The following is a 26,687-nucleotide window of genomic DNA, read 5'->3' as shown; positions in this document are numbered from 1 at the left end:
AAAAAGTCTAAGTAATCTACTCGATATTGGATGAAATACAAATTCAGGTTTAAAACGGGTATTTCTATCTTAAATTTAAAACGGTTCAAGTAAGGTAGATAAGCCACTTACAAATTGTCTACGAAATAACAAAAAGCTCGTCTCATTATATTCATGTGATTGATATCACATCCGTTTTAATTTTAAAACGGATATTAATCATATTACCGGGTCTTAAAAGAAACCAACGGAGTATATAAAAACCTTAATAACGAACCGAGTTCGGTATAACATAACAACCCCATTAATTCCAACTAACTAATTCCCTTTCCTCTGTTTCTCTCTCTCTTCTTTCTTATAACTAACTTTCCCGCCAACCACCATTACCGAAAACTCCCCAAGAAAACTCCATTAATCGCCATGTCGGAACCTTCAGAAGAAATCGCAAACCCAACACCTGATCCTAATAACAGCTTTTACCTAAAAATGAAACCTTTTTGGAGATTCAAGCTTGCAATTGAAGCTCTTCTTGATACTAATTTCAGCAATGATGGATTCGGGACGGTTAGGGCCGCTAGTGACAGTCTCGCAATTTCGGTGAACGACTATGATAATGCTACTGCCACTCTATTGCTCAAGTCTTCTGATACGATCGAGTTTCAGAACAACGCGCTGCCGCCATTCATGGTTGAACTGTTGACTCCTTTGCATTTTATTTCTCGGGGTTTTCCTCGTTATCTCGCTGGTGATGATGATACTGTGGTTATTTATCGTCTTAAGGGAACTGATCGACTTGAGTTCGAGTTTGGTATGTTTATTCCTGCTTTCTTTGTTGAAAAATTAGTCAAGAATTAGTTTTTTTTTATTGGTTTTTTATTTATGTTGTTCTTTCGATAAGTTATGTGAAAATTCGTTGATCTTGAGAAAGTTTGTCGATGTTGACCTGAAATAAATGAAGTTTACGATTATGATGTCGCTTCAGAAAAATGTTAATTTGTCGATAGTTTGCTGTGATTGTTCTTATTGGTTTTTAAGTTCGTCATGTTGCTCGTCCAATGATCTGAAATAAATGAAGATTGTGATGCTGATTCGGAAATTATGCTGTGATTGTTTGTAGACCAATCTGAAATGAAGTCAAAAATTTCTTTGATTCGGATATTCTGCTATGTTGTTTCTTGATGATTTAATCAATTTAGAAAGCCGTGTATTGTTCTTGGAACTAAGTCGTTATATTTTGCGTCTTTTTGTTTTCTGTTTTCGGTCAGTTTGTTTTCTGTTTTCTGTATTCATGTTTGATTCGATTATTTTGTTTGGTAATTTGGTTTAAACCAGGAACTGTCCCCCCTACTGGTATTTGGGTTCAAATTGTCCAAAATCCTGGTAATAATACAATGTTTCCCAATCTCACGGTCTTAAGTGAAATTACTGTACCAGTTGATGACATTAGCGATATGTGTGACGATATTGATATTTTGCCGGAAGAACATCGTAGTAATGATACAGGTATACGATGAATTCATATTAATTTTACGTATATTCAGAAATGAAATTTTTGAAACGAAGAAATGGCATCTGAGCTTGATTTAATTTCCTGAGCTTGTTTACAGTTTTTGTTGATTGGAAGGACGGCGTTGCAACGTTTCAGATTGGAAGCGGTGAAAAAAGGGCGTATCAGTATAGCCAGAATGAGGTAACTACCGTCTGTTTTCAGTGCTTTCTGTTTTCATCCGAAATTGAGCAAAATGTCGTTAATGGCCGCAAGCTTAATGAGTGAAATTTGAACAGCGTACCTTCCAGGGGTGGTTCAGTTGGAATTATATGACGTACATGAAGGAGGCGTCTTTTCTAGCGGATAAAGCTCGTGTGCTGTTTCTGACAGATCCGGAGCAGCACGTCTTGTTTCAGTTTCACATTGGAGAATCAGCTGATTTGTTTTTACTACACAAGGCTCGTTTGGTGATCACTGACATGTCTGCAGAAGCGGGTGCACCAGATGAAGATGTCGTCAGCGACAGTGTTACCCTTGATACACTCTCTAATTCCTGGCTGAACTAAATCGAGTCAGAAGTCAGAACCAACACTCGTATTACTATACTACTCCGTTAGCTACTCCGTTGTTTCCTTACTTTCAAAATCGATCAACTGTAAGAACGTCTTACTTTATAATTGATGTCTATGTGACAGAATGAAACAGTGCAATTCGTAAGTGAAAAAGTACGACCTTACATTAATTATGCGCGAAAGTGTTAATTAAATCCCCTAACTTTGTTCAATTGTAAAATTAGGCCCCATAAGTTTCATTTGGAGCAATCAAGCCCCTTAAGTTTCACCAAAAGTGAAATTCAACCCTATTCTAAAAAATTTCACAAGAATTTTAATTAAAAATATTTTATATTAGTATTAAACAATTTATTAAATACTAAAAATTCCTAATTGCAACTAACTAATTCCTAAACCCTATATAAAAACCTTAATAGCTAATTCCGTTTCCTCAACTACCCCATAATTCCAACTAACTAATTCCGTTTCCTTTGTTTCTCTCTCTTCATTCTTATAACTAACTTTCCCGCCAACCACCATTACCAAAAACTCCACAAGAAAACTCCATTAATCGCCATGTCGGAACCTTCAGTAGAAATCGCAAATGCCAAACCTGTTCCTAATTACAACTTTTACCTTAAAATGAAACCTCTTCGCAAATTGAAGCTTGCAATTGAACATCTTCTTGATCCTACTTTCAATCATGATGGGTTCGGGATAATTGGGGTCGCTACTGAATGTCTCGTAATTTCTGTGACAAGTAACGATAAGAATGCTACTGCTGCTCTTTTTCTGAAGTCTCCTGGTATGATCGAGTTTCGGAACAACGCACCACCGCCACCATTACTAAGTGTTGGATTGTGGGCTCCTTTGGATTTAATTTCTCTGAGTTTTCCTCGTAATCTTGATGGTGACGATGATACTGTCACTATTTTTCATGTTCATGGAACTAATCGACTTTGCTTCGACTTTGGTAAGTTCGTCAACTATCAATTTTATTTTTATTCTTGTTTTCATTGTTGAAAAATCTTTTTTATGTGAAAAAAATTACGATTTTTTTGGAATTTTGTTGATTTTGATCTGAATTCTGAAATAAATAAAGTTACCATTATGATGTCGATTCAGAAAAATGTTAATTTGTCGATACTCTGTTGTTAAGTTCGTCGTCTATCAATTTCACGTTTACGGTTGTTTTCTTTGTTGAAAAATTGAAGAATTAGTTTTTTTTAATCGAATTTTTTAATAAATGTTGTTCTTCCAATGATTATGTGAAAAAAGATTGGATTTTGATGCTGATGTGGAATAAATGAAGATTATGATGTTGATTCAGAAAAATCTTTATTTGTAGATGTTCTGCTGTGATTGTTTGTTGATGATTTTCGACGACATTGCTAGAAAATTGATTATGTGATGGGGATTACGGGTTAACTATTGCTGTAACGATACAGACGGAAGCCATTAAGCGAAGAAATTTTTGATGATTACTAGTCTGTATGTTGCTTACTGATTTAATCAAATTAAAAAGCCGCGTGTTGTTTTCTGTTTTCGGTCAGTTTGGGTCTACTGTGAGTTTTCCGTTTTAAGTTGAGGTTCGAGTCAGTTTTCTGATCCTTACTTTATATTCTCTGTATTCTTGTTTTGTTTCGATTTTTTGTTTTGCTAATTTGATTTTTGAGCAGGAACTGTACCGTCAAATAGGGAACCACCTACTGATTTTTTGGCTAAAATCGTCGAAATTCCTAATACTACAATGTTTCCCCATTTCACGGTCCTCCATGAAACTACTGTACCTGCTAAGGACATAAGGGAGATGATTGACTGTGCGCTGCAGACACGAGATCTTGGTAATCATACGAATATACCATGTTTACATATTAATTACGTATTCTTTATATAAGAGAGATGATTGACTGTGCGATTGTTTACAGTTAAGATTGATTGGAAGGCAGACTTTGCAACGTTTGAGATTGGAAGCGACAAAAAATGGGTGTATGACTATAGCCAGAATGCGGTTAGAGAAGCAACGGGATTGAAAAACGAGGATACCTACGAGGCAGAGTTCAATTGGAGTTATACAAGTTTGATGAAGGAGGTGTCTTTTCTAAGCGATAAAGTCAGTGTGCACTTGCTGACAGTTCCGGAGGAGCACGTCTTGTTTAAGTTCCACATCGGAGAATTAGCTGATTTCAAGTTAATTAAGAAGGCTGTTTTCGAGGTCCCTGACATGAGCACTGAAAGGGATGCATGAGTTGAAGATGTCATCGACAGTATTACTCTTGAAAACGTCTCTATTTGCTAGCTGTACTGAATCGACTCAGAACTAAAACTCAGTGTTACTACTCAGACAGTACTCACAATTAGTAGTTGTTTGCCTATGCTTTTGATTTGATCCAAGCAGACACATTATGCTGCTTCTTTAGTTCATTTTCGGTAGACATGGTTGTATGAAAGTCTCTTGATATACACCGCAGACTTGTTTCAGTCCGGTGACTTTGAGCTAGCTTTAGATGATTCAGATCAAATGATGCTTTCAGTATTGGTTTCAGACTGTTTCGGAATAGTTAAATGCCAATACTACTTAGAATGTATAGATGCATTTCAACTTAGAAAGCATAGCATCCAATAACATATAACCAAAATAAAGCCACATCCGACATTGCAAGGAACACAGGCAGACGAACGACCACAACATACAACAAAAATAAAAGCAATACTTAATAGGGGAATTCCATCCTGAGTCTTAGCTTAGTACTATTGGTTTATGATACTAATTTGCCTTTTCCATGAACACGGTAGTTAACACAGCATCAGTCATCAGAGAAGCTTTGAGTATTTCTATAGCCTGCAAAATTACCATAACACGGTAGTTAGCATTCCATCTGTCGACATACTTCCTTCGACTCAAGTCATTTGTTTTAACTTTTTCGTTCTTTATGAGAATTACTTTAATCAAATATACACAAATGATGGTATACTGCGAAGTTACCTCCTTGACACCAACTACAACCGCTTTCTCTTCTAACTTATCGAAATCAATGGCATTGCACTTGAAGAAGGCAACCGTCATGGGTTTTGTTGGATAATAAAGTTGCTTTCACATTGGTAAACCCCGAAGATCTCATTACTTGAGTACAACCATAAACGGGACAAGTTATCCCGCTCTGAAGAGTAAATTGATTGTGGGTGTGACACATATGGATGGAGGGAAGGGATGCCTCATCATTGAGTGATAACAATGGAACAACAACATCATTGTTCGGCCTAAACACAGTGTCTTTGTTTAGTTTCGGGTCAAAGTACTTGGATTCGAGAGAACGAAAACTTTTGAACACAGATCCGAGACATCCATTCATTCCTTTATCTTTCAAAAGATCAACAACCTTAGCAAGCGGTAATGACAAGAGGTGGAAGATGAAGTCTACGAAACTCGTGTCTGCTTCTGCAAACACAACCTTATTAGTCTTGGTGTTTACCATAAGCTTTAAACGCAGCTTCTGTTCCTTCACTGTAGTCCCGCTCATCTTGCCTTGAGTTTATAAACCGCTAAAACACTCGAACAAAATAAAAGGTGGATTTTGTGAATGATAAAAGATGGATTTTGAGGATGCTTTAGGAAGTAAGGATAGGTAAATATATATAGAGGGATGGGAAGGGCAATGCAGTAAATGAGAGTAGTTGGTGAGTGGCATAAGACCTGTTAGTCTGTTACTATTGGCCCAAAAGTTGTGTTTTCCATGCTTTTGTCTAACAAAATTCCAACAGCCTGCTCTTGGAAATGCTCATTTTTAAGCATCAAAACATGAAAACAGATTGCTTTAGTTCAAATTTTAAACTTAAAGGAGTTCGAACACCTAGAGCTGGCAAACTTGACTAGACCCGACCTGTCTTTTATTTTGTTCACAAGATGAGTGGGACTAATGTGAAGGAGCGTAGAGCGAACACAGTATGTTAACATTTTGAACCTTGTATGATCAATTAAATAACTTAGTCGAAACAGTGAATTAGTAATCAAATTAAACAACTTAATCGAAACAACGAACTACTAGTCGAATTACACAACTAACCGAAGTGTGAACTGGATAAACCCATCGGATGTACGTAATAGCCTGCAAACCACGCACACCAGGTAAGCTGTATTACTCCCACATAATTGCTCCTGCAGGGGCTCGAACCTGAGACCCATGGGATTCCCACCCATGTTTGTACCACTAGACTACAGCCTTGCGAGCAACTATGAAAAAGAATGAATTATTTGAGTTTATCGGTACATGCTAAGTTATAGGAATTAAGGAATAGGACAACAATTAATCCCCACTAAACTAAAAGAATAAGAAAGCTCTAATATTTTCCCGCCTAAATAAATATTCCATATTTGGGCTTCTTTATATTCTATTTACAATTGGGTCAAACTGCTTAATTCCATATAATTCTATTTCATTTACACATTTATATACCTACAACTGGGCCAATACTGATTAATTACATACAATAACTAACCTACTACAAGATAAGAGCATTCATATATTCTTTTTACTTCTAAAACGAAAAAAATTGCCAATAATATATATTTTCCTCACACTTTAATTTAATATCTATTTCTACTCTATACAACGCGAGCATTTAAATTTTGGTTAATTTTTTTATTTTTTTTATTTAATATATACATAAGTATATTTATTACAACACATATACACACAAAATAGTTTTAGCAATTTTATATAGATAGAGTAACAGTGTTGAACCTTCTTTTTTCCTATCTCTCAATACAAAACGTTACTAATATTAAGTTTTATTCTATACTAAAATTTCAAATGGAGTTAAAATAAGTTAAATATAATTAAATAATTGTTAAATTCTCTAATGTCTCTCACAAATGCCGTGCTTTAGCACGGGATCTCAACTAGTTAATAACAAAAGAATGTTATTGTAAATTAAAGAAGAAATCACAATCACAACAATTAATTAATAGTAACAAACAATGACAAGATGGAGAATCACGTAACATGCATAATAATGACTTCTATTTATATATAGTAAAAGATGCATCAAATCATACGGTAGTTAAAGAGTGGTATAACTCTATCCTTTTATTTAAGATTGATTATTATATTTTAGGTAGTTTAAAAATTATATATTTTAAGTATATTTGGTTATTTTATAATTTAAATTTATTTAAATTTATTTTAGGTAGTTTTACAAATGTGGAGACTACCACGTGTTTGGAAAAAACCCTCTTTTATATATATAGAAGATTGATTTTACTAATTAACAAACTCTAATAATTTTAACAGAACATATTAATAATTATTATCAACAAATTTATTTGACTAATTAGTGATTATAATCCATTATTCAAGTTTTTAGAACAATTGGATTCAATTTTAGGGAAAAAGTTGCATAGAAGACATAATTTGTTTAAATTTAGTAAAAGGGTATGACATGGAAAGTTAATGGAAAAATGTATGTGAAAGAGTAAAATCTGTGAAAAAGTAAGAGCATCTCCAATGGTTGAGAAAAAGGACTTGCTTGCAATTTTTAGAAATTGTAAGCTAGTAGCTCAACCATTGGAGTTGTACACATAGATTAGCTTTGCTCAAATAATTTCAAGCTAGTAGCTCCATGGACTATGGAGCTACTTGCTTAAATGGACCTACAAGAAAAATATAACCAATAGAAAAAAAGTTGTCTCATTTATAAAGTTTTTATTTTTTATTTAGAAATTAAGAATTAAATAAATTAATAGAAAAGTGTGTTAGTTAGGTCTCATCAAACTAATACTAAATTGGCTTCACCATTGGAGTAACTTGTAGCTTGAAATTGTTGTTGCTCAAAAAAAATGATGTGGCAAAGGTAAGCTAGTACCAACTAGCTTACCATTGTGGATGCTCTAAGTTGATAAAACTTTCAGAATCTTATTTTAGGTACTTTGGAGACGAGACCTGAAATAATTAAATATCTTCTAAAATATTTGCATTGCATTTTTTTAAAACATTAAAAAGTCTCTTATTTTCCGGTTTAAAATGGGTATCTTCATCTTAAATTTAAAAAGGTTCAATTGTTCAACTAAGGTAGATAAGACAAATTGTCTAGAAAATTACAAAAAAAAACTCGTCTCATTATATCCATCAAAATATTATTTGATCAGCTTTAGTTTTAAGACGTATATTAGTCATATTACCTTCATGCCGTCCTCGACTATTCCATTGAAACAACCCCAACTAACTAATTCCATTTCCTCTGTTTGTCTCTCTTCTTTCTTGTAACTAACTTTCCCGCCAACCACCATTCCCAAAAACTCCACAAGAAAACTCCATTAATCGCCATGTCGGAACCTTCAGAAGAAATCGCCATGCCTGTTCCTCCTCAAGAAAACCCGCCACCTGATCCTAATTACAGCTTTTACCTAAAAATGAAACCTCTTCGCAAACTGAAGCTTGCAATTGAAGCTCTTCTTGATCCTACTTTCAAAGACGACCATGGGTTCGGGATAATTGGGATCGCTACTGAATGTCTCGTAATTTTTGTGACGAGTAATGATAAGAATGCTACTGCTGCTCTATTTTTGAATTCTCCTGGTATGATCGAGTTTCGGAACAACGCACCGCCACCACCATTACTAAGTGTTGGATTGTGGGCTCCTTTGGATTTAATTTCTCAGAGTTTTCCACGTAATCTTGATGGTGACGACGATACTGTCACTATTTTTCATGTTCATGGAACTAATCGACTTTGCTTCGACTTTGGTAAGTTCGTCAACTATCAATTTTATGTTTATTCTTGTTTTCATTGTTGAAAAATCTTTTTTATGTGAAAAAAAATTACGATTTTTTTGGAATTTTGTTGATGTTGATCTGAGTTTTGTTGAACATGAGAGTTTGTCGATGTTGATCTGAATTCTGAAATAAATAAAGATTACGATTATGATGTCGATTCAGAAAAATGTTAATTTGTGGATACTCTGCTGTTAAGTTCGTCGTCTATCAATTTCACGTTTACGGTTTGTTTTCTTTGTTGAAAAATTGAAGAATTAGTTTTTTTTATCGAATTTTTTAATTAATGTTGCTCTTCCAATGATTATGTGAAAAAGATTGGATTTTGATGCTGCTCTGAAATAAATGAAGATTATGATGTTGATTCAGAAAAATCTTTATCTGTAGATATTCTGCTGTGATTGTTTGTTGATCGGGATATTCTGCTGTGTTGTTTCTTGATGATTTTCGACGAGATTGCTAGAAAATTGATTATGTGATGGGGTTACGGGTTAACTATTGCTAGAAATTTTTGACAATTACTAGTCTTTATGTTGCTTACTGATTTAATCAAATTAAAAAGCCGCGTGTTGTTTTCTGTTTTCGGTCAGTTTGGATCTACTTTGAGTTTTCGGTTTTAAGTTCAGGTTCAAGTTAGGTTTGGTCGAGTCAGTTTTCTGATCCTTACTTTATATTCTCTGTATTCTTGTTTTGTTTGGATTTTTTGTTTTGCTAATTTGGTTTTTGAGCAGGAACTGTACCACATGCTGATTTTTTGGCTAAAATCGTCGAAATTCCTAATACTACAATGTTTCCCTTTTACACGGTCCTCCATGAAACTGCTGTACCTGTTAATGACATAAGGGAGATGATTAACTGTACGCTGCAGACACGAGATCTAGGTAATGATACGGGTATACCATGTTTTCCTACAAATTACGTATATATATAAATGAAATTTGAAATAAAAAATGGTGTTCTGCGCTTGTTTACAGTTAACATTGGTTGGAAGGCAGACATTGCAACGTTTAAGATTGGAAGCGACAAAAAATGGGCGTATGATTATAGCCAGAATGAGGTAACTAACTACTACTCGGGTGCTTTCTGTTTTCGAACATGACTTGTAAATTCATCCGATAAATGAGTTATGAAATTTGAACAGGTTAGAGAAGCAACGGAATTGAAAAACGGGGATACCTACCAGGCACGGTTCAATTGGAATTATACAAGTTTGATGAAGGGGGTGTCTTTTCTAAGCGATAAAGTTGGTGTGAAATTTCTGGCAGTTCCGGAGGAGCACGTCTTGTTTGAGTTCCACATGGGAGAATTAGGTGATTTCAAGTTAATAAAGAAGGCTGTTTTAGAGGTCCCTACTTAGAATGTATAGATGCATTTCATATCAGAAAGCTTAGCATCCATTAACTTATAACCAAAATAAAGCCACATCCGACATTGCAAAGAACACAGGCAGACGAACGACCACAACATACAACGTAAATAAAAAGCGCTACTTAATAGGAAAATTCCATCCTGAATCTTAGCTTAGTACTACTGGTTTATGATACTAATTCGCCTTTTCCAAGAACACGGTAGTCAGCACAGCATCTGTCATCAGAGAAGCTTTGAGTATTTCTATAGCCTGCAAAATTACCATAACACGGTAGTTAGCATTCCATCTGTCGACATACTTCCTTCGACTCAAGTCATTTGTGTTAACTTTTTCGTTCTTTATGAGAATTACTTTAATCAAAGATACACAAATGATGGTATACTGCCAAGTTACCTCCTTGACACCAACTTGAACCGCTTTCTCTTCTAACTTATCGAAATCAATGGCATTGCACTTGAAGAAGGCAACCGTCACGGGTTTCACTTCCAAATCATCCATGACCATATAATGCACAAGCGCGTCCGCCTTCATGAATCCTTGAGTTTTGTTGGATAATAAAGTTGCTTTCACATTGGTGAAAGCCGAAGAGCTCATTACTTTATAACAATTATAAACGGGACATGTCCCGCTCCGAAGAGCAACTTGATTGTGGGTGTAACACATATTAATGGGGGGAAAGGATGCCTCATCGTTGAGTGATAACAATGGAACAACAACATCATTGTTTGGCCTAAACACAGTGTCTTTGTTTAGTTTCGGGTCAAAGTACTTGGATTCGAGAGAACGAAAACTTTTGAAGACGGATAAAAGACATCCATTCATTCCTTTATCTTTCAAAAGATCAACCACCTTAGCAAGCGGTAATGACAAGAGGTGGAAGATGAAGTCTACGAAACTCGTGTCTGCTTCTGCAAACACAACCTTATTAGTCTTGGTGTTTACCATAAGCTTTAAACGCAGCTTCTGTTCCTTCACTGTAGTCCCGCTCATCTTGCCTTGAGTTTATAAACCGCTAACACACTCAAACAAAATAAAAGATGGATTTTGAAGATGCTCTAGGAAGTAAGGATAGGTAAATATATATATAGAGGGATGGGAAGGGCAATGCAGTAAATGAGAGTAGTTGGTCAGTGGCATAAATTAAGATCTGTTACTATAGGCCTAAAAGTTGGGTTTTCTATGCTCTTGGAAATGCTCTTGGAAATGCTCATTTTTAAGCATCAAAACATGAAAATACTTTCCTTTTAGTTCAAACCTTTGACTTAAAAGAAGTTCGAACACCTAGAGCTGGCAAACTTGACCAGACCCGACCTGTCTTTTATTTTGTTCACAAGATGAGTGGGACTAATGTGAAGAAGCATTGAGCCAGTGGCGGATTCAGAGGGGGTTAGCAGGGGCGCTCGTCCCCCGCGAAAGAGTAGGAATTTTCGAATTTCTTAGTTAAAATTTTCGACTTTTTTCAAGGTTTACTTTATGGCATTACCTTTTTGCCCTCCCTAACGGGAAATCCTAGCTACGCCACTGCTGGCTAGAGCGAAGCCAGTACGTAAACATTTTGAACCATGTATGATCAATTAAATAACTTAATCGAAACAATGAATTAGTAATCAAATTAAACAACTTAATCGAAAAAAACAAATTACTAATCGAATTACAAAACTAATCGAAACGATTTTTTGTCAAAACACTCGTCTAGTAAGCAACGTATGAACAAGAATTGTTTGGGTCTACTTTGAGTTTTCCATTTTAAGTTGAGGTTCGAGTTAGGTTTGGTCGAGTGAGTTTTCTGATGTATTTTCTACTAATCCTTACTTTATATTCTCTGTATTCTTGTTTTGTTTCGATTTTTTGTTTTGCTAATTTGATTTTTGAACAGGAACTGTACCGTCAAAAAGGGAACCACCTACTGATTTTTTGGCTAAAATCGTCGAACCACCTATTAACTAAAATGACTGAGAAATTTGAACAGGTAAGAGAACCAACAGGGTTGAAAAACGGGGATATCTATCAGGCAAAGTTCGATTGGAGTTATACAAGGTTGATTACGAAGGTGTCTTTTCTAAGCGATAAAGTTGGTGTGAAATTTCTGGTAGTTCCGGAGCAGCACGTCTTGTTTGAGTTCCACATGGGAGAATTAGGTGATTTCAAGTTAATTAAGAAGGCTGTTTTAGAGGTCCCTGACATGAACATGAACACAGATGGGGATGCATGCGACAGTATTACTCTTGAAACCGTCTCTATTTCCTAGCTGCACTGAATCGACTTAGAACTAATACTCGTGTTACTACTCAGACAGTACTCACAATTAGTTGTTTGCTTATGCTTTTGATTTGATCAAACCAGACACATTATGCTGCTTGTTTTTCAATCTTCAGTTCATTTTTCGGTAATCATAGTTGTATAAAACTCTCTTGTTTCAGCCCGGTGATGGCAATGGATTGATTTTAAACTCTAGTTTTAGATGATTCAAGTCCAATCATTATGGGAAAGTATAGAGTTGGTTTCAGACCAGGTTCATATCAGAAAGCTTAGCATCCATCAACTTATAATCGAAATATAGCCACATTCTGACCTTACAGGGAACACAGGCAGACGAACAACCACAAAATACAACGAAAATAAACGCGTTACTTAATTAATAGGGAAATTCCATCCTGAATCTTAGCTTAGTACTATTGGTTTATGATACTAGTTCGCCTTTTCCATGAACACGGTAGTTAACACAGCATCAGTCGTCAGAGAAGCTTTGAGTATTTCTACAGCCTGCAAAATGACCAAAACAATACAGAGTCAATACTAAATGAGGAAGGCAATCAAAAGAGTAAAACACTGCAAAGTTACCTCCTTGGCACCAACTTGAACCGCTTTCTCCTCTAACTTATCGAGATCAATGTCATGGTACTTGAGGAAGGCAACAGTCATGGGATTCACTTCCAAATTATCCATCACCATATAACGCACAGCCGCCTTCACGAATCCTGGAGGTTTGTAGGATGATGAAGGTACTCCCATATGGGCATACGTCCAAAATTTCATTTCTCGAGAACAACCGGAAACACGACAAGTTAGCCCGCTCTTAACAGCACAGCAATCATCGGTGGGACACTTATAGATAATGGGGCTGGATGCCAGATAGTTGAGTGACAACAACGGAACCACAACATCGGTGTTTGGCTTAAACACAGAACCTTTGTTTAGATTCGGGTCAAAATACTCGGATTCGAGAGCATTAAAACTTTTGTAGACAGATGCAAGACAACCGTTCATTCCTTTATCTTTTAAAAGATCGACAACCTTAGCAAGCGGTAATGACAAGAGGTGGAAGATGAAGTCTACAAAAGCTGAGTCTGTTTCTGCAAACACAATAAATCTTCTTAGTCTTGGTGTGTATCATAAGCTTCAGACTCAGCTTCTGTTCCTTCACTTTAGTCCCACTCATCTTGCCTTGAGTTTATAAACCGCTAACCCACTCGAACGAAATAAAAGATGGATTTTGAGGATGCTCTAGGAAGTAAGGATAGGTAATCATATATATAGAGGGATGGGAAGAGCAATGCAGTAAATGAGAGTAGTTGGTGAGTGGCATAAATTAAGATCTGTTACTATAGGCCTAAAAGTTGGGTTTTCTATGCTCTTGTCTAAGAGAATTCAGACAATCAAACAGCCTGCTCTTGGAAATGCTCATTTTTAAGCATCAAAACATGAAAATACTTTGCTTTTAGTTCAAACCTTTGACTTAAAGGAGTTCGAATACCTAGAGCTGGCAAACTTGACCAGACCCGACCTGTCTTTTATTTTGTTCACAAGATGAGTGGGACTAATGTGAAGAAGCATAGAGCCAGTGGCGGATTCAGAGGGGGTTAGCAGGGGCGCTCGTCCCCCGCGGAAGAGTAGGAATTTTCGAATTTCTTAGTTAAAATTTTCGACTTTTTTCAAGGTTTACTTTATGGCATTACCTTTTTGCCCTCCCTAACGGGAAATCCTAGCTACGTGTCACGGTCCGGAACTTTTGCCGGATCGTGGCGCGCACCCTTGTCCGTCTCAAGGCAAGATGCAAGCGACAAGGATCTTCGAGCTAGTGAAAGATCGCTCACTAGCACGATACTCGAGTCTCGGCAACACTCGACAGGATGCAACGAGAGCGTTAGGCTCTAGTGTTTGTCAGGCACTAGGCACTCGTAATCGGTCTCGGGGGTGTGAGTCGGGATCCTAGTGTCGATCTCACAAACACGGCTTGTTAGTAAAGTGAAGGCTAAGAGTCGTTCACAACAAAGCAACAACAAGCAATACGAAGGCACAAGGTAGGAAGTAGATTTTCATTCACTAGTACTCCCTAAAGAGGGAAATTTGATAGTTACATCCTGGTAGCAGGAAACATTGAATTTACAAGTTTAGTGTAGAATAGCGATATACCTATTTATGGAAACCTATTCTAAAACTATGCTAGACTAAGAAAATACTTACTACAAATGTACAAGGGAAATGAAATTACATAAGCATAAATAAATCTAAGGGTTCGAAGTGTGCGGATCGTCACACTCTCCCCCACCTAATCTGTTGCCGCCCCCGGCAACACAAAAATCTTGAACGGTGCTTCAGTGAGACATCCTCGGTGAGCTCTGACTGTCCATGCAGTGTTGGGGATTGTCTTGTACAACTCGGCTTGAATGTGCGCTTCGTCCCAAACAATGACTGGCCTCTTCGTCCCTTCAAGGATAGGTTGGAGGTCCTTGACATAGAAGCTGCCGAATATCATGTTCTCCAAGTCCACCACGTGCTCCTTGTCTCTCGGGAAAGTCCACTTTGCCGTTGCTTGAAAAGACCTCTCTCGGGATTCCTTCAAGTACAGGCCCCAACGGACCTTCATCTTGTCTCTCGTCACTTCAGCACCTGCATTCAAGGGAATGTGAGATCTCCAAGACGTCGAATCAGCATTTCGGCGCGCCCCCTGATTGTACGAGGCCTTATCTCTTGGGTCGACTGACCCGCAAACCAGGACGTCGATTCAGCACATCGACGCGGCCCCCTGATGGTATGAGGCCTTATCTCTTGGGTCGAGTGACCCGCGAACCAGGACGTCGATTCAGCACATCGACGCGGCCCCCTGATGGTACGAGGCCTACTTCTTTGGGCATCTCGGCCCTCATTGTCTACTCCTCGGTGAGGGGGTAGACTCTTCTTTCGTCCCCCAGACCACTTAGCATCGTAGTTAGCCTGGGTCTTGTTCGCCCTCGGCTCCACCGAACCTTTAGGCATTTTCCAAGGCCGCATCCCTTGTTTCGGCGTCGGTATCACCCTCATAGCCGAAATTCGATGCTGCCCCTTGTCTTCGTCGTTGTCTACCGTCTTCACTACGATAGAATCCATTAGTAGCATCGATCCGTCACTCGGTTTCAATACTACCAAGGCTTTCTGAAAGAACTGCATCCCGAGTACTAACTTGAAGTTATCCAGCGGAACGGTGGTGAAGTCGAGCTCCCCTGCCCACTCACCCACTTGGACCGCGACCTTCTTAGCCACTCCTTGGACGCGTCTCACTTTCCCATTGACCGGCTTCAGGCAGCTGTTAGCATCCCGCAGAACAAGCCCCAACCGATCAGCTTCTTCTTTCGTAACAAAGTTGTGGGAGGCGCCCGAGTCGATCAAGGCCCGTGCTTGCTTCCCATTCACCATCAAGTCCACGTACATGAGCCCGTTGGATTTCTTGGCGGAGGAATCTTCGTACTTCCCCATCGCGCTGATCCTTTGAAGTGAGCCCATCCGTGGTTGGTCTTCACCATCACTCGAGTCTTCGTTACACTCTTGGTGATAGTCGGCCAACGCCCCATCAAGACGTTCTTGAGCCCCTTTCGGCATCTTCTTGAACATGGCATTGACTCCGCTTTGTTCGGACAATCGGCCATCTTGTGAGGACCCTTGCACACAAAACACGCGAACGGTCTCTTCGTTGTGGAAGCAGTAGAGTTTCCCGCCTTCGAAGACGAGCTTGAGGGCGAGTTTGTAGTGCTCGCCGATTGGGCTTGACTTCCTTGCGAGCGGAACCGACTGTTCCCAACTGAAATGGCGCTGTTTTGTGGCCTTTGTCCATTGTACCCACTCTGTGACGCACTAGTATTCCCCGTTGGTGCCACCACTCTTGGTGCCTCTCGCTCCCCGTGAAAGTCGAGCAGGCGCTCCGCAGCTGATATGGCCGAAGACAGAGTTTTGGGATTCTGCCTCATGACCTCCTGTTGTGCCCACCTCTTCAATCCATCAATGAATTTGAATGTCCTGTCCGTCTCGAACATTTCGGTAATCTCGAGCATGCACGCTGAGAATTCCCTCACATATTCCCGGATTGATTTGGTGTGCTTGATTTCCTTCAACTTCTTCCGAGCAACAAACTCCGTGTTCTCGGGGTAGAAGTGATCCTTTAAGATCCTCTTGAAGTCGGCCCACGATGTCACCGTAATCGTGACCGCATCGATTTCCTTGTATCTAGCCCTCCACCACATCTTGGCATCGTCGACTAGATACATGCTTGTCGTGACAACTTCCGCGTCTTCGTCGAGCCCACTTACTCGGAAGTATTGCTCCATATCGAAGATAAAGTTATCGACCGCTTTTGAATCCCTCGCCCCATCGTAGGCACGAGGTGGAGGTGCCTTCACCTTATGGCTCCCCACAGATTTCCCGTCATTGGCCACCGCTTTCACGAGCGTGGCACAAGTGTTCTCTAACATCTCGACCTTTCGATGCAGATGATTGATCTCTTCCTCCTGATCGTCGGGGATCGCACCACTGATCGCTTGGATGCGGGTGTCCATCCCGTCCACCTTCGTCTCAAGGTCACAAACCGTCTTTTGCAACTCCTCGAGGCTCGAAGCCATCCGCATAACGATGTCCTCGAGTTTGGGAAGCTTGACGTCGATTGCGTCCTCTAAGGCATCCACTCAGTCCTCGATTGTTTCGCCCATTTTCTCGATCTCGATGAACAAATGCGGCGTGCAGAAACCCGTCCGAAGACCGGGCTCTGATACCAAATGTCACGGTCCGGTACTTTTGCCGGATCGTGGCGCGCACTCTTGCCCGTCTCAAGGCAAGATGCAAGCGACAAGGATCTTCGAGCTAGTGAAAGATCGCTCACTAGCACGATACTCGAGTCTCGGTATAACAACCCGACCCACCACAGTCGTAACACAACCCAATAAGATGGGATACGTACCTTTGGGCCCATTACTTGTCCTCACTTAAGCCCAAAAGCACAAGGCCTTGTTACTAAGTGGTGGGTTGGAATCCCTTATAAACATATCACAACCTCTTCAATTCCCCGATGTGGGATAACCTTACTCTCAATAACTGGGGTGTTACAATCTCCCCCACTTAAAGAACACAACGTCCTAGTTGTGCCTCCAATTTGACCGCAACCAAGCCCAGAATCCTCCCCCGCTAGGTGTGTGACCCGGGTACACCCGACCACGGGCTCACCACACGGTCGCAGGGTCGCTCTGATACCATTTATAACAACCCGACCCACCACAGTCGTAACACAACCCAATAAGATGGGATACGTACCTTTGGGCCCATTACTTGTCCTCACTTAAGCCCAAAAGCACAAGACCTTGTTACTAAGTGGTGGGTTGGAATCCCTTATAAACATATCACAACCTCTTCAATTCCCCGATGTGGGATAACCTTACTCTCAATAACTGGGGTGTTACACTCGGCAACACTCGACAGGATGCAACGAGAGCGTTAGGCTCTAGTGTTTGTCAGGCACTAGGCACTCGTAATCGGTCTCGGGGGTGTGAGTCGGGATCCTAGTGTCGATCCCACAAACACGGCTTGTTAGTAAAGTGAAGGCTAAGAGTCGTTCACAACAAAGCAACAACAAGCAATACGAAGGCACAAGGTAGGAAGTAGATTTTCATTCACTAGTACTCCCTAAAGAGGGAAATTTGATAGTTACATCCTGGTAGCAGGAAACATTGAATTTACAAGTTTAGTGTAGAATAGCGATATACCTATTTATGGAAACCTATTCTAAAACTATGCTAGACTAAGAAAATACTTACTACAAATGTACATGGGAAATGAAATTACATAAGCATAAATAAGTCTACGGGTTCGAAGTGTGCGGATCGTCACACTACACCACTGCTGGCTAGAGCGAAGCCAGTACGTAAACATTTTGAACCATGTATGATCAATTAAATAACTTAATCGAAACAATGAATTAGTAATCAAATTAAACAACTTAATCGAAAAAACAAATTACTAATCAAATTACAAAACTAATCAAAACGATTTCTTTGTCAAAACACTCGTCTAGTAAGCGATGTATGAACAAGAATGAATTATTCGAGTCCATTAACGGAGTCCTTTACGCCGAAATTAATTCCACAGTTTAGAAACACTCTGACAGAAATCGACATGAATTCTTCGATCATCAATAAATGCATTGTCCATCTTAAAATACGCTCGTTCACAGGCATCTTTATCTTCAAACTCAATAAAACCATAGCAAAGGCTGTCCCCAGTCTTATAATCACGAATAACCTCAGCCGATATAACCGTCCCAAACCGTGAAAATATCGTATCCAAATCCTCATCCACGGTCACCGGATTAAGTTTACACACAAATAACACATTCTCAGGACTGTCAGGAGGCTTTACATCCGCTACAGGAAGATCACCAATCGTCTCAAGCACAACCGCCCTAGAATATGCTTCCTTTGTACGAACAACTTCCTCGAGTTCTTGTTCTTCTATCGGGACCCAATCATCTTCGAGTCTCACATCGATAACCTCTTCTTTTGGCTTGCCTTTCGGGGAATCAACAGGAATTAATTCTTTCAGTTGCGAAGGGTCATCAAAGGAGTCGTCGAGAACATACGTGTGCTTTATTCGTATATTCTTAAACGATCGTCCCTTATCATCGACATAAGCTTCGTTAATTCTCGTTAACGTGTCGTGTCCTTCAACAACTTCTCCGAAAACAGTATGTTTATTGTCAAGATAGTCGAGATCATCTCGCAACGTGATGTAAAACTGAGACGCGTTTAGATTGTCCCTTGCACTAGCCATTGATACAGTACCTGTTTTCGAATGGTTCAGATTTGCGTGAAGTTCATCGTTGAAAAACCGCGCTTGGTCACCGTATATAAACTTGTAGATAGAATCGCCACCACTTTCGCTACCTGTTGGATCACCGGTTTGAGCTATGAAATTATTCTGTACTGTGTGGAATAAGCAGCCATTGTAGTATTTTTTCTTGCAGAGCTTTAAGAAGTTCTTGCAAGTTAAAGGACAATGGTCCGTGTAGAGGTCAATTACCAAATCACCTAAACTAGTCACGACCATGACCGACATTGCTCGTTTTTATTAACCGATATTATTATTGATGTACGATAAATATGAATACATAAGCCCGTATTTATAGTGTAAGGAAGACTTTCCTAATCTTAATCCGCTTATTACCTAATACAAATCGTAACTAGAAAATTATTACCTAATCGTAATATCGCTTTCCTAATCTTATACTCGTATTACTTATGGTATACTCCGTATTATACTATTCGAATCACGTATGGTGATTCACCGTTGGACTATAGCTTAAATCATACTCCCCCAGTCCCGGTCAATTGTTGTCCTTTGGTTTTAGCACAAAACCAAGGAAAAAGGAGGGGCAATTATAAGATGACAAGTGGACCAAATTGGGTGTGAATGTTCAAATTGTTCATCAAATGCAATCCTAAAAAATAAAGGATAACAATCCCCTATTTACTAAATGAATAGGCGAAACTCTAAATTTTCCCGCCTAAACATATTTCCTAAAATAAAGTTTAGTTCTTTTTAGCATATTCTATAAGTATGGTATACTATAATACACATGATCTTTCAGATTTATATATTTATTTCATTTAGTATTTTACATGCTACACGAAATTATCTCCAATCTTTTTATGATATAAAAAGGAATTCTTTTTTTTTTTGTTTAAAGTATCATATGAAAAAATTCATTCATTTTCTACGATAAAAAGTTGCGGCTAAAAATATATTATCAGTAAAATTTTATAAAATAACACCATTAATCTCTCGGAAACAGGAAAACTTTCATTGAAATACCTATTTCATCACAAATTTAGGGCTTGCCTGGAATCCATGGAATTATTAAGGGGGTAAGTTTTATTGGGCGATAATTACTGGGGAAATTAATTAGTGGGGTAATGAGTTCCTTGGTGATATGTTTGGCATAAGAGTAATGATTACTGAGTAGATCTTTTACTCCCTTAATCATTACCCAGGGGGGAGGGTGGGTAATGTATTACCCCTTCACAAGGGTAATAATTCCAGGAGGTGAATAATTACCCTCATACCAAACATGGGAAATACACCTCACATATTACTCCCCTATTCATTCCCCTCCTATTACCCTCAATCCAAGCAAGCCCTTATCATACATCCTGTTGTACAGGAAGCAGGGTACATCAGGCCCATATATTATATATTAAACTATTTAAGCCCAAAAAAAAAATTCTACCCATCTCCATTTTTCCCAAATTCTGTTTTCTCTCCAGTCGACAAACCCTACCCCCTCTTTGTCTTCTCTAAATTTCTCTTAAACGATCCGTAATTCTGAATCTAATATGGTGAAAAGAAATCAATTGACATCATAATCAAGGAGGAAAAACGCATCTAATAATATTTTGGTGAACGGAAAGCAATTTACATCATCAAGAAGGAAAAATGGATCTAATAATACTTTGAGGTAAATTTCTACACCAATCATACGAACTATTATTAGAAGAATACAAGTTCAAAAATTCAAGTACATAAGAATACGAGCTATTAAGATATATTATAAGATACAACGTATGTATATTCGATAGTCAGATTGTGTTTACAAGGATATTGGACTAGCTATATATACATCACTTTATACAGTATTTACGGAAGGAGATATTTACTTAACGGCTAGTAAATCATATTATAGGTAGGAAAGATAATTCCCTTGAATAGAGAGCAAGGAGCCGTTGAACTTAGAGCTAGTTGTTGAGATTGGGCTAGCTGTTTAGATGGGATGGACTCGTATTACCCCCCCCCCCCCCCAAGTTGTGCGTGTAAGTCTGAAGCGCCCAACTTGGAGAGTAGGTCAGCAAATGAGGTGCGTCCAAGGGCCTTGGTGAGGATGTCAGCCAACTGTTCTTTCGTGTGGACATAGCTTGGTTGAATTGTACGTTTGATGATCTCGTCCCGTAGAAATGGCAATCGACTTCGATGTGTTTGATTCGTTCATGAAAAACTGGATTTCGAGCGATGTGAAGGGCGGATTGATTGTCACATAAGAGCTCGATTGGTTTGTCTTGTGTGACACCCATGAATTGCAGCAACCCCTTTATCCACTTAATTTCGCACACCGTGTGTGCCATAGCTCGATACTCGGCCTCAGATGATGATCGTGAGACAGTGTTTTGCTTTTTTTTTTTCCAAGAGACGGGAGTGCTGCCAAGGAATAAGATGTAGGCTGATAAAGACCGTCGGCTATTTGGGCATGTCGCATAATCAGAGTCGCAATAAGCATGTAAGCGCAGATCGTTGTCAGAGCGAAGTAGAATACCCTGCCCGAGACTACTCTTGAGATATCGCACGACTTGAATCGCGGCTTGCCAATGATCCACTCGTGGTGCATGCATGAATTGGACAAGGATGTGAACTGAGTATGTTAATTCGGGTCGGGTGATAGTGAGGTAAACAAGACGATCCACCAGTCGGCGATAGGGCTGAGGATCCGTGAGTGGGGGCGATTTTGTGGAGGCTAGATGGTGGTTCGGTTCCATGGGTATGTTGTTCGGTTTGGACCCAATTAATCCGGCTTCGGTGAGGATATCGAGGGCGTACTTCCGTTGAGATATAAAGAGCCCCGTGTTGTTGCGAGCAATTTCTAGGCCGAGGAAATATTTCAATGGACCGAGGTCCTTCATGTGAAAGCACTTGCTGAGATATGCTTTGAATTGATCGATCATAGTTGTCTTGTTGCCACAAATCACAAGATCGTCGACATAAACGAGAACGTGTACTTCAGTGTCACTTGTAGATATTGAAAATAAGGAATGATCATACGGGCATTGTTTGAAGCCGTAGGAAATGAGAGCAGTGGCGAGCTTAGCATACCAGCATCTGGGGGCTTGACGGAGACCATATAGAGATTTTCGGAGGCGGCAAACTTTTCCATCGGTAGAGGTGTTGAAACCCGGTGCCGGTTTCATATACACTTCTTCGTTGAGATCTCCATGGAGGAAGGCGTTATGGACATCCATTTGATGAATGATCCATTTCTTTGCTGCTGCGATGGTGAGCAAAGTTCGGACTGTTACCATTTTGATGGTCGGGGCAAATGTCTCTTGAAAATCGACGCCTTCAATTTGTCTGTTTCCCATAACCACGAGGCGGGCTTTATAGCGTTCGATAGACCCGTCGGCATTGTATTTGATTTTATAGACCCATTTCGAGGCAATAGCCTTTTTATTAGGCGGGAGCGTTTCGAGAGTTCATGTGTTGTTTCGTTCAAGGGCGGCAATTTCGTTCTTCATCGCTTCCTGCCAGTGAGGTACCTGCATTGCTTCTTTGATGGAATTTGGCTCGTAATTTTCGGTCACGACCGCTAGAAAAATTTTATGGTTAGTCGAAAATTTAGAATAATCAATGAAATGAGAGATAGGATACTTCGTACCTGAAGATGATGATGTGACGGTGAGAACGTGAGTCGAGGGATTGAGGGGTGGTCGAACAAAACCTTTAAGGCGAGAACTCGAGATTTTGGTGCGGTGACCTTTACCCATTGTGACGGGTTCAGGAGGTGGGACAGTAGGGGTGTCGGTATGGCTGGTCTGGGTGTGGTCGTTTGGGAGTGAGGTGAGGTCGTCGTTTGTGGTGTCGAGGTGGGGCCGGGAGGGAGTTTCGACATGGGGTTCTAGGGTATTGGCGGGTGGGTTTTGTTTTGTGTCGAGGTGGTGTCCAGAGGTAGTTTCGGTGTGGGATTCGGGGGTGGCAGCGGGTGTATTTTGGGTGGTCGGGGAAGGCATGATTTTTTCAATAGGAATAAGAGTGTCGTCCAGAAATGTCGGGGTTGGTGGGTTTTCATCGTGGATGTTTAGAGAAAAATATGGGAACTCGTGTTCAATAAATACTACGTCGCGAGATGAAAAATAGGTGTCTGTGTCCATATCGTATACTTTCCATCCCTTCTTACCAAAAGGGTAGCCTAAAAAAACGCACTTACGTCCCCGAGGTGCAAATTTGTCATGAGAGCGGTTGATATTACGGGCATAGCACAAACACCCAAAGGTGCGAATGTGACTCGTAGGCGGGGGTTTTTTAAAAAGAATTTCCTAAGGAGTTTTGCCTTTGTGTATAGAACTCGGGGTCCGATTAATGAGATAGACTGCAGCGACAATACATTCTCCCCAAAAGAGGATAGGTAGTCTTGCTTGAAAAAGAAGTGCTCGAGCAACGTTTAAAATGTGACGATGTTTTCGTTCTACTCGGGCATTTTGTTGTGGGGTATCGACCATAGAGGTTTGAAAAATAATACCGTTTTCATTAAAAAAAATTTCGAGACACGTGAACTCGATGCCATTGTCGCTTCGAATAACTTTAATTTGTTTATGAAATTGACGTTTAATTAAAGCAAAATAATTTAATAAGGTTTGACGAGTATCACTTTTTCGACGAAGTAAATATACCCATGTGGATCGTGAAAAATCATCGACAATGGTTAAAAAATATTGTGAACCACATGAGGTATTTTCAGAATAGGGCCCCCATAAATCGCAATGTATCAAATCAAAAATACCATTAGCAATGTTCGTACTTAAAGAAAATTGTTCTCGAGTTTGTTTAGCACGGAGACAGATGTCACAGTGCTTACTATGAAATGAAGAAGAGCTACTGTTTTTATTCGAAAAAGGTAAAAAACGAGAAATGTTGGAAGAGGGATGTCCCAACCTACGGTGCCATAATTCAGCCTCATCGATGACATTGGTGGTAAAGAGATGCACTTCGTCTGATCGAACACCTCTCAAGTAGTACAATCCCTCGATTTGCTCACCCGCACCAATCACCATCTTCGAGGAACGGTCCTGAATAAGGCATAGTTGATGAGAAAATTGTATAGTAAGAGATACGTCAAGTAAAAGACTAGACACAGATATTAAATTGCAATTTAAATTCGCAGCAAATAAAACGTTTCGTAAAATAAGACGAGACGATAATCGAATATCGCCGCTTTGAGTGGCCATGGCCGTGTCCCGATTAGGTAGGTCGACACTCAAAGGGGTAATATTGCGTAAATTGATAAAATTAGCGAGGCATCCCGACATGTGATGGGATGCACCCGTGTCAATTATCCAAGAGGAAGTGGAAAAATTACCATTTAATTGTTCAGAGGTGTCGGTCTTACGGGATTTCCACCACTGAGTGACTTCCACAAGTTCTTTAGGACTGAGATTATTTAAATCAATCCTATCAAGATTATTAACCAAAGGGCGAGAGGAAGAGTTTCCATTACCAGGAGGATTAGACGTGTGACCAGTAGCCATATTTGCCCGCGGAAACGACGGTGCCGTATCAAAATTCTGTGTACGGGAAGAAGAAGCAGTCGTGGATGATTTTCATTGTGCCCATCGAGCACGACCTGCCTCGTCGGGAACGAAGACTGCTTGACTCATGTCAGTCGCATTAGGAGGTAGATAGATGCGGTCGCGAGGTCGGTCACCCCACCATTCGGGAAAATTGTCGGTTACTCGATAACAGACTTTAAATATGTGACCGGGTCTCTGACAAGCGATACAAAAGGGTCGATTTTCGGAGTGGTTGGGTCGGTCAGTATGATTTCACTCCCCCCCCGAATTTTTCTGTCCATGGTTAACACGAGTGGCAAAAGCCATTGTGTCAAGTCGTGTATCAGTTTTGACGGGGTTAAGGGAGCGAACTCCTTCTTCCTGGAGTAAGCGATTGTAAACAAAATCAAGAGTAGGGAGTGGATTAGTACCGAGAATCTGAGAACGCGCATTATCATACCGTTCATCGAGTCCCATGAGGAAATCACGGACTCGTTTCTTCTCGCGGCGAGAGTCCATAATGGTTACCCAGTCACAAGAACATGGGTTGCACGAGCATGAGGGAAGTGGATCAATGTCGAGAATGTCATCCCATATGGTAGTCAGGCGACCATAATATGCCATAAGTGACTCGGTTGGTCCTTGACGACAGGCAAGGAGATCAGCCTGCAAGCGATAAATACGAGCGTCGTTGTTTTGGCAAAAGCGATTTTTAATATCAGTCCATACTTGCTTAGCCTCGGGACGGAGAGAAATCATCTTCCTGATGGATGTATCGAGGGAGTTGAAAATCCACGCGGTCACCAATGCATTGGTGGAACGCCAGGATTGGTAATTGGCTGCCGTGGTTGCGGGTTTGGTCACGGTGCCATCGAGAAACTCGCTTTTCCCTTTTGCAAGCAAGGCAAGGAGAAAAGTACGGGACCATTCATCGTAATTGTGTCCATTAAACATGACTTGAGTAATATTGTTGCTTGGATTTTCGACATGAATGAAAGAGTAGTTTTGTGGTTTCGATGTATCAACGATTTCGGTGTTTTCGGGATTCGTCATATTGAAAATTCGAGAACGAAAAAAAACGGCAGAAGGAGAATGATTGTGTTTTGTATTATAGAATTAATAACCTAGCTTTTGATACCATATTATAAGATGCAACGTATGTATATTCGATAGTCAGATTGTGTTTACAAGGATATTGGACTAGCTATATATACATCACTTTATACAGTATTTACGGAAGGAGATATTTACTTAACGGCTAGTAAATCATATTATAGGTAGGAAAGATAATTCCCGTGAATAGAGAGCAAGGAGTCGTTGAACTTAGAGCTAGTTGTTGAGCTTGGGCTAGCTGTTTAGATGGGCTGGACTCGTATTAAGATAAGAATATGAGTTAATGTAAAAAGATTATGAGCTTAAAAGAATCAAGAACTTAAAAATACAAGCACATGAGAATACGAGCTATTAAGATAATAATACGAGCTAATGTAAAAAAATACGAGTTTAAAGGATTACGGGCTTAAAAATACTAGCGCATAAGAATATGAGCTATTAATATAAGAATACGAGCTAATTTAAAAAGAATACGAGCTTAAAAGGATCAAGAACTTTAAAATACGAGCACATAAGAATATGAGCTATAAAGATAAAAATATGAGCTAATGTAAAAAAAATACGAGCTTCAACTATTTTCATGTATTAAAAATTTTGGATAAATTTTTTTTTTCCTCACGAGTCACGTCATATGATTTGCTCCATTATAATAATTTAAAGGAGAATATGATTCATTAAGTGGATGATGGATGAAGATGGAGAGGAGTTAGAAAAATATGGAAGCAGTCAGAGAAAGTAGGAGGATTGAATTCAAAATTGGATTACGTTATATTTTTTTTTTTTTGTAAAAGTATTTGGAAAAAGAATAAAATAACC

The 26,687-nt window shown here is 39.5% G+C and overlaps 6 protein-coding genes across 7 annotated transcripts; 3 read left to right on the top strand and 3 right to left on the bottom strand.

The window, feature by feature from the left end:
* The first annotated feature begins 268 nt into the window (after positions 1-268).
* Positions 269-4,519, top strand: LOC141645838 (uncharacterized). 2 transcript variants are annotated; one of them, XM_074454022.1, is made up of 5 exons: positions 269-787; positions 1,312-1,482; positions 1,587-1,669; positions 1,765-2,039; positions 4,351-4,519. In XM_074454022.1, exons 1-4 carry the CDS (start codon positions 400-402, stop codon positions 2,032-2,034), a joined length of 912 nt encoding a protein of 303 aa, XP_074310123.1. In that variant the 5' UTR covers positions 269-399; the 3' UTR covers positions 2,035-2,039; positions 4,351-4,519. The 2 variants fall into 2 exon arrangements, with proteins under 2 accessions (XP_074310123.1, XP_074310124.1); XM_074454023.1 differs by lacking the exons at positions 1,312-1,482; positions 4,351-4,519 and having other exon boundaries at positions 314-787; positions 1,765-2,207.
* LOC141645839 (uncharacterized) lies at positions 2,473-4,519 on the top strand. The gene is made up of 3 exons (XM_074454024.1): positions 2,473-2,992; positions 3,699-3,863; positions 3,948-4,519. The coding sequence occupies exons 1-3, from the start codon at positions 2,596-2,598 to the stop codon at positions 4,265-4,267; spliced, it is 882 nt and encodes a 293-aa protein (XP_074310125.1). The 5' UTR covers positions 2,473-2,595; the 3' UTR covers positions 4,268-4,519.
* A 3,740-nt stretch (positions 4,520-8,259) lies between these two features.
* On the top strand, positions 8,260-10,291 carry LOC141645837 (uncharacterized). Its single transcript, XM_074454021.1, has 4 exons — positions 8,260-8,762; positions 9,521-9,670; positions 9,764-9,846; positions 9,931-10,291. Exons 1-4 carry the CDS (start codon positions 8,342-8,344, stop codon positions 10,144-10,146), a joined length of 870 nt encoding a protein of 289 aa, XP_074310122.1. The 5' UTR covers positions 8,260-8,341; the 3' UTR covers positions 10,147-10,291.
* A 2,305-nt stretch (positions 10,292-12,596) lies between these two features.
* Positions 12,597-13,659, bottom strand: LOC141645836 (uncharacterized). The gene is made up of 2 exons (XM_074454020.1): positions 13,000-13,659; positions 12,597-12,921 (listed from the first exon to the last, which is right to left on the bottom strand). Exons 1-2 carry the CDS (start codon positions 13,423-13,425, stop codon positions 12,847-12,849), a joined length of 501 nt encoding a protein of 166 aa, XP_074310121.1. The 5' UTR covers positions 13,426-13,659; the 3' UTR covers positions 12,597-12,846.
* A 4,872-nt stretch (positions 13,660-18,531) lies between these two features.
* Positions 18,532-19,509, bottom strand: LOC141645835 (peptidyl-prolyl cis-trans isomerase CYP59-like). The gene has a single exon (XM_074454019.1). The coding sequence runs from the start codon at positions 19,507-19,509 to the stop codon at positions 18,532-18,534; it is 978 nt and encodes a 325-aa protein (XP_074310120.1).
* A 5,522-nt stretch (positions 19,510-25,031) lies between these two features.
* LOC141646536 (uncharacterized) lies at positions 25,032-25,811 on the bottom strand. The gene has a single exon (XM_074454407.1). The coding sequence runs from the start codon at positions 25,809-25,811 to the stop codon at positions 25,032-25,034; it is 780 nt and encodes a 259-aa protein (XP_074310508.1).
* Positions 25,812-26,687: the final 876 nt, after the last annotated feature.

The sequence above is a fragment of the Silene latifolia genome, chromosome 3 (genome assembly GCF_048544455.1).
Source record: "Silene latifolia isolate original U9 population chromosome 3, ASM4854445v1, whole genome shotgun sequence".
Taxonomy (NCBI): domain Eukaryota; kingdom Viridiplantae; phylum Streptophyta; class Magnoliopsida; order Caryophyllales; family Caryophyllaceae; genus Silene; species Silene latifolia.
The sequence above is the reverse complement of the archived record's forward strand: the minus strand, read 5'-3'. Positions and strand labels throughout refer to the sequence as shown.